This window comes from Cornus florida, unplaced genomic scaffold (assembly GCF_030987335.1).
Source record: "Cornus florida cultivar Cherokee Brave unplaced genomic scaffold, ASM3098733v1 CherokeeBrave_3.0.0_Hap2_Chr05, whole genome shotgun sequence".
In the NCBI taxonomy this organism is placed as follows: domain Eukaryota; kingdom Viridiplantae; phylum Streptophyta; class Magnoliopsida; order Cornales; family Cornaceae; genus Cornus; species Cornus florida.
In genome coordinates, this window is record NW_026775575.1 from 48472679 (window position 1) to 48482563 (window position 9885).

The 9885-nt window shown below is 33.9% G+C and overlaps 2 protein-coding genes across 2 annotated transcripts; both read left to right on the top strand.

Annotated features, from left to right (window-relative positions):
- The first annotated feature begins 5453 nt into the window (after positions 1–5453).
- On the top strand, positions 5454–6637 carry LOC132310138 (uncharacterized). Its single transcript, XM_059808362.1, has 3 exons — positions 5454–5969; positions 6062–6370; positions 6476–6637. The coding sequence occupies exons 1-3, from the start codon at positions 5473–5475 to the stop codon at positions 6591–6593; spliced, it is 924 nt and encodes a 307-aa protein (XP_059664345.1). The 5' UTR covers positions 5454–5472; the 3' UTR covers positions 6594–6637.
- Positions 6638–7822: 1185 nt separating this feature from the next.
- Positions 7823–9081, top strand: LOC132309246 (uncharacterized). The gene is made up of 4 exons (XM_059807570.1): positions 7823–8003; positions 8088–8326; positions 8431–8727; positions 8938–9081. The coding sequence occupies exons 1-4, from the start codon at positions 7823–7825 to the stop codon at positions 9079–9081; spliced, it is 861 nt and encodes a 286-aa protein (XP_059663553.1).
- Positions 9082–9885: the final 804 nt, after the last annotated feature.

The window sequence follows — 9885 nt, forward strand, 5'->3', positions numbered from 1 at the left end:
TTCTATTTATTATTTTTTTTAAAAGGTAAAATATATTTTAACTAATTTAATTGGAGAAAGTTTAATTCTTACACGTATGTGTATGCATATACCTAGTTTAAATTTTTATACCGACCAGTACATTTTCTGTCTCTAGTTTAGTTGGATGAACATGCTGATCTGCAAATGCAGGAATGTTCATGTTGTGCACTTATTGCTGAAAAGTTTGTGCTGACTTCACCAGAGATATTGGCTGGGAAAGGAATCAGCCGACTTCTGGTATGTAGTGCTTCTGAACTTGCAACTGCCAATTTCTTTTCTTATTTTTTCTTTTTCTTTTTCTTATTTTATTTTATTTTATTTTATTCCGTTTAATCTTTTTATGTTTCATATATTCAATACCTACTTCGCCAAAAAAAAATTGCTGAGATGTTCCAATGCAGGACGTTGAAGGGAGCTATAAATATGTGCCCTTTCCCCCTCCGAAATATCCAACACAAACTGAAAAATTAAACTTCTGTTATGAATTCTTCTTAGGAGATTTGTAGATTTATCAACATTTTAGGATATGGGCTATCAACTTCCTGACCATGCCATTAAACGTAAAATTACATTAGGTCAAGATAGAATTGAAATGAAGTTAAAAGATAAAGAAATAAGTGAAATGAAGAGGTCACACTTATACTAAATAATAAATTTAATAAAAAAAAAAAAAATTAGAATTACCCCATCTATATCATTCTTTTGTGCTCTAGTATTTTATTAGAAAAAAATATGAGTCCATTGATCCGGCACATATTTATATTCAAGTGATTTATGTAACATGCATCACAAACTATAAAAATTTAAAATTGTATATAGAAATACATATATGCATCAACATTTAAATTGAGGAGGTATTTGCTCACACCAATTCTATCAGTTGATGCTTGGTAGAGCACCATAGTCATCAATAAGATTAGGTTGAAGCAGACTTGATGTAGTATAGTTATCTTTCTAGGTTAGGTCTGTGCTCGTTTGTTTTGCATATTTATTAGTGTAACTTCTAAAATTAAGCAAGCAAGGATGGAAGATGAAGATAGTATTCGGTCCTTCAAGGACTCAGAATGACTCTGTAATGCTAGGTGGTATGACTTTAAGCAGAATAAAATTTTCGCATGCTGTATTGTCATTGCTTGTCATACTAGTTCTCCCCACATTTTTACAACTGTGAGTTCAGGTAGGAAGAAAATCTTTTTTGAACTATGTTGGCCAGAAACAATCAAGCATCCTTAGTTTTCATGAACATCCAAATGCCACATTAATTAGTTGCAGCATGTTGCTTCTATCCTTGCTCTATCTTTTGTTTGATGACTTCTTTCCTTGTGATGATCAGGTTTGCAGAAGTGATTCTTTGGTGTTTCGAAGAGAATCTCGGGCTTGGAGGAGGCTAGCTATCAGAATCAGGAGGTAATCTAAACCCTTATATATTCTGTGATGTGTTCCTTATATATTTTGTTATGTGTTCCTTATATATTTCTTGAGATATAGTTGAAATAGGCTTTCTATTTATTCTTACATTGAGATTGGGAAAGTAAAAACAGAGAAAGTGATTGAGCTGAAAAGTTTTATTGCTCATGCCCCCACAGTTTGAAAATGAGAAATTGAAAAAAAGGAAAAACAAATGATATATTGATTGTTAAGTTTGTTTTCGTGGCTGGCAGAATTGGATTTTTATTTTGAAAATTTCGTTATATGTTTGATTGTTTAATTACAATTCGCAGAAAGATAATTTATTTTTTTGTTGCAATGATTAATAACATTATGTAGATTACCCGTCACAAAGGGTTTTATTTTGGAATTCAAAAGCCAATTTTATCTTTGGCTTAAATTAGTCATTCACATTTGGACCAAATTTGAAAACTGAATTTTTAAAAACTTGGGTCAGCTTTGATCAACCCAAGAGCTTTTAAGTTTTAGATTTCTTGGTCATGTTTCACCAAATTTTAACTGAGCTATTAATTTTTTTTTTCTTTCTTTCTGATTTTATGGTTGGATTAATGGAGTTTAAATAGGATTTATCACTACAAATTTTCAACAAACTCTGTTTCAACAACCATATTTTCTGATTTTGACGATGTGCCTAGTTCAAGAGATTGAGCAGGGAGATAGGAAGAAAAACATAGCTTAAACAGGGAGAGATAAAACTATATTGGACCGGGCTAGCGTTTGCAAAAGAATAAGAAGTTGCTGCCCTTTATATTATTATTATTATTATTATTATTATTTTGCTTCTGCTCTTCTCCTATTTACTCCAGATTTTGGTTAAAATAACAGCACTAGTCATTAAAATTGCTTCTCTTAGTTTTTGGCTGTTGGTGTTCTCCTATTTACTGGACAATTTTTTTCCATTGTTTGAATTGTAATCTTGTAATGTTGTAGAAGATTTTAAGTCAGTTTGTAGTGCAGTGGTAGAAGTCTTTTTTGCCCCTTGTTTAACAAGTTTTGAATCAAACATATTAGACTGACTACAGTAAACCAATACTGTATTTGTCTACAGTATACCATAAACAAATTAGAAATTAATTATCTTAAGAATTACCCAAAGCCATGGTGAGAAGGCTATAAACAATTTGCTAACTACTGCCCCAAATTTGAATATTTGGAGTTGATGAATCCCTTCTCAAGCCTCCAAAAAAGATACAATATAAATAAGACTAAATATTTAAGGGGGAATAAGTAGAATCAAAATTTATAAGTTTGGCATGCCGACGAGGAAGGGAAGGAAACATTTCTGTGATGGAGTTACTCGACCTTCTTTTCATCCCAAGCCTTCAAATGACCATTAATTTCTCAGAAATATTAGGAGAGGTTGCCAGAGAAGATGTCATTGAAACTGAAGAAGTAAAAACAAAACAAAAAATGACATGATTACTCTTTTCCACTGTTATACAACCTAGAATAGAATCAATCATATATTCATATTGAATAAAGATTTAAATCTCCATTCCATCACTCATTTTATATCCATCTAATGTTATCCAACACCATCATTACATGAACTCAAATTAATAATGAAACAGTTAACCAAATAAAAATAAAAATACAGCGAAAAAATACTTTAACAAATTTCAATTACCAAAAAAACCAATAGAATTATAGGGAAATTCTATTATGTGCGCTCCCATTCTGGAAACCCTTATCATCTACACAACTTCTAAGATCTACACCTCCATTTCTTTAACACCCTCATCTCTAATTAGAGTTAAGGGTTCCCCAATTTCATGAATATCCAGAAAGACATCTATGTATATACAACCTGCATACACCTGAAACATCTAAAGTGCATCTGAATCTTCCTCTATCATCCTCTTTTCACTGGGTCAGAAGATAGATCTAGGAAATTATACCTACCAGTGTCTATAATACTAATGCCAGGTGACCATGGCAGTGAACCAACAGAGTATGAAGAAACTTCATTTCTTAATTACTATGTCTTTTAATTTTCTTTAATTGTATTTCACTCTTTTTTTTTTTTTTTTTTGGTTCTTTTTTAAAGAAATGATAAGACGGTTCTTACACTCATTCATTATTCCTTCCATGATGGGCTCCACACACTTATATACATACATATATATATATACATACATATATATATATATATATATATATATATATCCTTTATTAAATCTTGATGGATATATGTTCTTTTTTTTCTTTTTATTTTTTTTTATTTTTTTTTTTTGTGTACATTTAAGCAGTTACATGGATAAGTCTTGGATTCATCATCACACTAGGGGAAGTGTAAAGTATTTTGATGGCATACATGACTTCATTGATGTGGCTAGGCGTCATGCAGAAGTAGACGGTAGGTCCCGATGTCCATGTCGTCGTTGCAAAAATAGGACTTATCATCAAATTGAAGAAGTTAAGCAGCATCTCTTGAGAAATGGGATGGACAAGGGGTATACCAATTGGATATATCACGGGGAGGCTCGTCAAAGCAACAATAATGTTAATATTGATGTTAATGTCAGTAGGGAAAATGTCCACGATGAAGATGGAAATGTAGATAATGTGTTTGAATTGTTGGATAACATACAAATGGGAAACTTCAGTAATGCACCACAACAAGAAGATTCACCTGAAGTTGATGTTGGAGGAGGAAGCTTTGATAGATTATTAAACGATGCACAATGTGAATTGTGGCCAGGTTGTGAAAAATACTCTAAGTTGTCAGCGATATTAAAGTTGTTCCATGTGAAGGTTACAAGCCAAATGAGTAACAAATCATTTGACATGATGCTTGATGCATTTAAGGATATGCTTCCCGATAATAATATGTTACCAAAGTCTCATTACGAGACTAAAAGCTTGTTACGAGACTTGGGTCTCGGATATGATTGTATACATGCATGTAAACATGACTGTGTTCTATTTTGGAGGGAAAACGCAAGTAAAGAAAATTGTCCACAATGTGGTGAATCGAGGTATAAACCTCACGAAGGTAAGGGTAAGAAAATCCCTCAAAAGGTTCTCTGGCACTTCCCATTGAAATCAAGACTTCAACGGTTGTTTATGTCAAAGGATGCAGCCTTAGATATGCGGTGGCATAAGGAGAAACGTGTGAAGGAGACAAATGAGTTAAGACATCCAGCTGATTCAAAAGCTTGGGAGGATTTTGATAGTAAGCATAGTTGGTTTGCTGCTGATCCTCGTAATGTTCGTGTTGGATTAGCAACTGATGGATTCAATCCATTTGGAAATATGAGCAATGCGTATAGTATGTGGCCTGTGATGATTGTGCCTTACAATTTGCCACCTTGGATATGTGTGAAGGAGCCATATATATTTATGTTGTTGCTTATTCCTGGTCCAACATCGCCTGGTATTGATATTGATGTGTACATGCAACCTTTGGTTGAAGAGTTAAAAGAATTGTGGCGGGATGGTGTGATGACATATGACGCGTACAGTAAATGTAACTTTAAAATGCATGCGGCAATGATTTGGACCATTAGTGATTTTCCCGCCTATGCGATGGTATCTGGATGGATGACAAAGGGTTATCTAGCATGTCCGAATTGTAACAAAGAAACATGTTCTTGTTTTTTAAAACACGGACGTAAGATATACTACTTGGGAAGTAGTATGTTTTTATCGTTAGATCACATTTTCAGAAACCATCACAAGCAATTTAATGGCGAAAGTGAAAACAAAGGGCCACCAAAGCAGTTGACGGGTGATGATATTCTGGAACAACTTAACCTCATACCCGAGGTTAGTTTCGGAAAGGGGCCAAATAAAAAGAAGCAAACTCGTGAGGAATTTGAACTTAACTGGACGAAGAAGAGTATTTTCTTTGAACTACCTTACTGGAAGACCATTTTGTTGCGGCACAACTTGGATGTTATGCATATAGAGAAAAATATATGCGATAGTGTGTTGGGGATATTATTGGACATTGAAGGGAAAACTAAGGACACATTCAAAAGTCGGTTGGATTTAGAAGCAATGGGGATTAGAAAAGAACTCCACCTGAGACGTAATGGTGAAAAATTTGAGATGCCACAAGCGCGCTACACATTGTCAAAGAATAATAAAAGACAACTATGTGAATGGCTAAAATCAGTTAAGTTTCCAGATGGCTATGCATCGAACATAAGTCGGTGTGTGAATGTTAATAATTGTAAGATATCTGGATTGAAAAGTCATGATTCACACGTTCTCTTACAACGTCTCCTCCCTATTGCTATACGAGGATTCTTAAATTCAGATATTTGTAACACAATAGCTGAGCTTGGTTTATTTTTCAAGGAATTGTGTTGTCGAACTGTCAAAGTGGATGTCTTAGAGGCAATGGAAAGGGACATTGCTGTTATACTAAGTAAGTTAGAGATGATATTTCCTCCGTCATTTTTTGACATTATGGTGCACTTGGCTCTGCATTTGCCGCGTGAAGCCATCATCGCAGGCCCTGCACAATATCGATGGATGTACCCGATTGAAAGGTGCTGTATATTTTTAGTAAACCAACATTTTTTTTTAACAAGTTTTATTAGTTTGTTATTAAATATTATTGGTTTGATTAACGGTTATGTAGATTTTTGCATACTCTCAAATTGTACGTCCGTAACAAAGCACGTCCGGAAGGGTCCATTGTGGAAGCTTACGTGGACGATGAGTGCCTCACATTTTGTTCAAAATTTCTTGGAGGGATTGAGACAAGGTTCAATAGAGAAGAAAGAAATAGTGAGGGGAACTACAACAATAATTGGTCCACATTTTATGATCTAAAGCAAGTGGTTCGACCGATAGGAGCACAAAGTTTGGACATATTGCCCCGTGCGGACATAGAGATGGCCCGATTGTACGTTTTACAGAATTGTGAAGATGTTTTGTCATATGAAGAGTAAGTAACTCATTGCATGTCATATCTTGTCAGCTTCTATGAATATATAGTCTATTTCTTAATACATGTATACAATTGTATCATTAACATAATGTAATTGTTTAGAAAACACAAGGTAGAACTTGAGAGAGAAAATCCGCGCAATGTTCCTCAAAGACATGCTAAAGAATATTCGAGGTGGTTCGAAACAAAAGTAAGTCCATTATGCACCTATTGTACTTAATTAAATAAAATTCTTTAATTTAATTAAAATGAACTGTCATTCATTTATTTAACACTACACTTCTTTTAATAGATAAAGGAAATGTGTCATCATCAAAAGGAAACAACTTGTGATGATCTGTATTCATTAGCGTGTGGACCTCAATGTCTAGTGAGTCAATATTCCGCGTGTATTGTAATTAGGAATAGGTTCCATACTAAGGAAAGGGAGCAAAATCGACGAACACAGAATAGTGGCGTGTTAGTGAAAGGAGAAGACCAAGATTACTATGGTGCCCTAACAGATATCATTGAGTTAAGATATCCTCTGGGTAGAAAAATTTTTCTTTTCAAATGTGATTGGTTCGATGTTAGGATTGGTACCGGTGTACATAAAGATACCTATTTCATAAGTGTAAATGTAGCCAGTAGAGCGTACAAAAATTAGCCGTTTGTGTTAGCAAATCAAGCATTGCAATGCTTCTATGTCAAAGACAACAAATTACAAGGGACGTGGGAGGTAGTTCAAGATATAACAAGTAGAAGCTCATTTGATGTACCTGAAAAAGAGGGTGAAACAGGAGTACATGATGAAATGCTCAACACTACAGCATACCAAGAGAGCGAACCAAGCATCGTGGATGGAGTTGTTGAAGCGGACTTGGACATGGATCCATTCCCTTTGAACAGGGATGATTTGGAGGGTGAAACTCTTGATGCTGAAATGATTCAAAAATGTAGGGGTGAAGCAGCCATTAATGATGACTTTTGGGATGTTAAGAATGATGAAGCTCTTGACATTCAATATAGTTCAGATGAGGAACCAGAATTAATGTCTGAAGATGATACTGATTTGGATGACATGTGAAGCTTTTTATTCTTGAGCATGTACATCATTTTATTGTTTTATGATTAATACTTTAAGTGACCAGCTGAATTATATTACCGAGCTTTATCTTTTGAGTTACTTTTTGTTTAAATTTCTCTTTAAGTATTGTTTCTGTGCTTCATTAATTTGCAGTTTTGATTTGGTTGACTAAATTAATTGTTGTATTTGAGCATTTACTTTTTTTTTTGGGTTTATGATTATATTTAATGTGATCTATTCAGTTATATTACCTCTAATTATTGAATTTTTTATTCAATGGAATTATGTAAATATGAAATGATGACTCAGAATATATTTTGCATATGCTTGTTTATTTTGATTTAATTTTACTTGATTCTTCATATCAGCTTGTAAACTAAATTATGGACACCTCCGAGGAACCGAGGCGTAGAGTTTTAAGGTCCCGCAGGGCTGAAACTGAGCGACCATCTACAAGTTCACCTCCTACACAACCAAATGGATTAGGTGAAGATAGGAATTCAACAAATGAAAGAATGGAAGGTGATGGTAGTAATGAGCAGATAGGGCCACAACCAAGTGGAGGTAATTATGCTTCATCATTGATTAACCATAAGTTCTTTTGTAAAATGCCTACGCTTTAATTAAGATGATAAATTTGTTTTTCAGGTCCGATACGAAAAGGGCGTGGAAGAGCAAAAAATGAAGCCTTGCACAAAATTAATGAAAACAATTGGCCAGTTCCAGTTGAGTTTGGAGAGGGTTATATTAAACCTGTTGGTTTAAATAACAAATTATGGACGGCTGAGGTTGGCATTAATACACGAGATACCGAAGCCCTTCTAAAGTATAAAACGTGGAGGGATGTTCCAGATTTTGAGAAAGAGGTCTGCTATGACCATTTGAAGGTAATGATAACCATCATTTAATGCTTGTTTTGTTATAAAAAAATCAGAGATTACTGGTCCAATTGGTTACAAATTATAGCTTACTTTAATTTTACATTATAAAGGAGGTCTTTGGAGTGGATGCATACGCAAATGACATTGATTTTAAGCGAGTAAATATGGGAATTTCCAGCGCGTTGAGGAAATATAGATATAAATTGAAGTGTCATTTTGAAGAGCATCTTCCGATTGAGAATGCACGCCGCCATCCTTACAATGGTATTGGTAATGCTGTTTGGGAAAAATTGTGTGATACGTGGATGTCACCTAAATTTCAGGTTCAATTTCTTAACTACTTGTTTTTACTATTTAATATAATAACTTCATTCACTAGTTATTTAGGTTTCCTAACTTGTAATATTGTTTGAATTACTACTTGGGAAATAAGTGCAAAAAACAAAGAAAATCGTTCCAAGAATGAGGTTCCACATTATTCTGGATCAATGTCCTTCGTCAGACTTTACGATGATTATGTGCATAATATACGAAACAATAATTATAAATTTTTTATTTTATATTCTACGTTCTAAACCATATATTTGTCTAATAGTCACTATTACTTTGTACTATAGGTCAAACTCAAAGAAAGGCAGAGCCAAGAAGATGAGGACGGTGAAAGGGAAGAGGATCCTACTATTCGTTTGTACAAGGACACACATTTTAAGGAACAAGGTGGATGGGCACACGAGAAAGCTATGAGGAATTTTGTAAGTTAACTATAAGCTAGCATGTTAGATTATGAAATTTGGATCTCATAATATTATCCACATTGATTGATTGTGTTGGATTTGTAATTTATCTGTTTTGCATAGTTCAAATATGTGTCTTATATCTAGGGTAGAAATCTAGAGATTTAATAACAACTCATGCCAAATAAATGTTCTATCCCCTTACATTCCATAACTCCAAGATACTTCAAGTCTAGAAACCCCTCACCATCTCTGTCTTGACTCACATTCTTTAAAATTTCCACTTCTACTAAATACATACATGAGATCTTTGGATGTATCATGAAAATTAATGAATCAGTCCATTAATTGGGGTTTCTTGAATTAAAACTTGTTTAGAGTAAAGATTAATTTTAATTAGGGTTTCGTCAATCTTGGTTGTGACTAAAAATTATACCTATAGCAGGAGAGAGAAGAGAGAGAATGGAATAGCTTGTATCTAGAGAACTTATTAGTCTGCTACCCAGCAGGAGAGAGAAGAGAGAGAATGGAATAGCTTGTAAATGGAAGCCTCACTTTGCTCTAACAAGTAATGACCCATTTATATATATATATGAATATATCTGTCTGTCTGTCTGTTTGTGTGTGGGAGTGTGGAGAAAGTGAGGTGATTTTCCATGAAGCAGCCCTTTTATGCATAAGGTTTATGTGTAGTTGTTACATATATATATATATATATATATATATATATATATATATATACACACTTTTATGTTTTATGATTATCTAAATATATATGTAGAGAAAGTGAGAAGTGATTTTCCATGAAGCAAGCACTTTAATGTCATAAGC

Excerpts from the sequence above, each read along its gene's own strand:
- LOC132310138 (XM_059808362.1), top strand. The coding sequence starts at position 5,473 with ATGGGGATTAGAAAAGAACTCCACCTGAGACGTAATGGTGAAAAATTT. Across the intron at positions 5,970-6,061 it reads TGGATGTACCCGATTGAAAG|ATTTTTGCATACTCTCAAAT; the intron begins GTGCTGTATATT and ends ACGGTTATGTAG. Across the intron at positions 6,371-6,475 it reads GATGTTTTGTCATATGAAGA|AAAACACAAGGTAGAACTTG; the intron begins GTAAGTAACTCA and ends GTAATTGTTTAG.
- LOC132309246 (XM_059807570.1), top strand. The coding sequence starts at position 7,823 with ATGGACACCTCCGAGGAACCGAGGCGTAGAGTTTTAAGGTCCCGCAGG. Across the intron at positions 8,004-8,087 it reads AGGGCCACAACCAAGTGGAG|GTCCGATACGAAAAGGGCGT; the intron begins GTAATTATGCTT and ends TTTGTTTTTCAG. Across the intron at positions 8,728-8,937 it reads GTTTCCTAACTTGTAATATT|GTCAAACTCAAAGAAAGGCA; the intron begins GTTTGAATTACT and ends TTTGTACTATAG.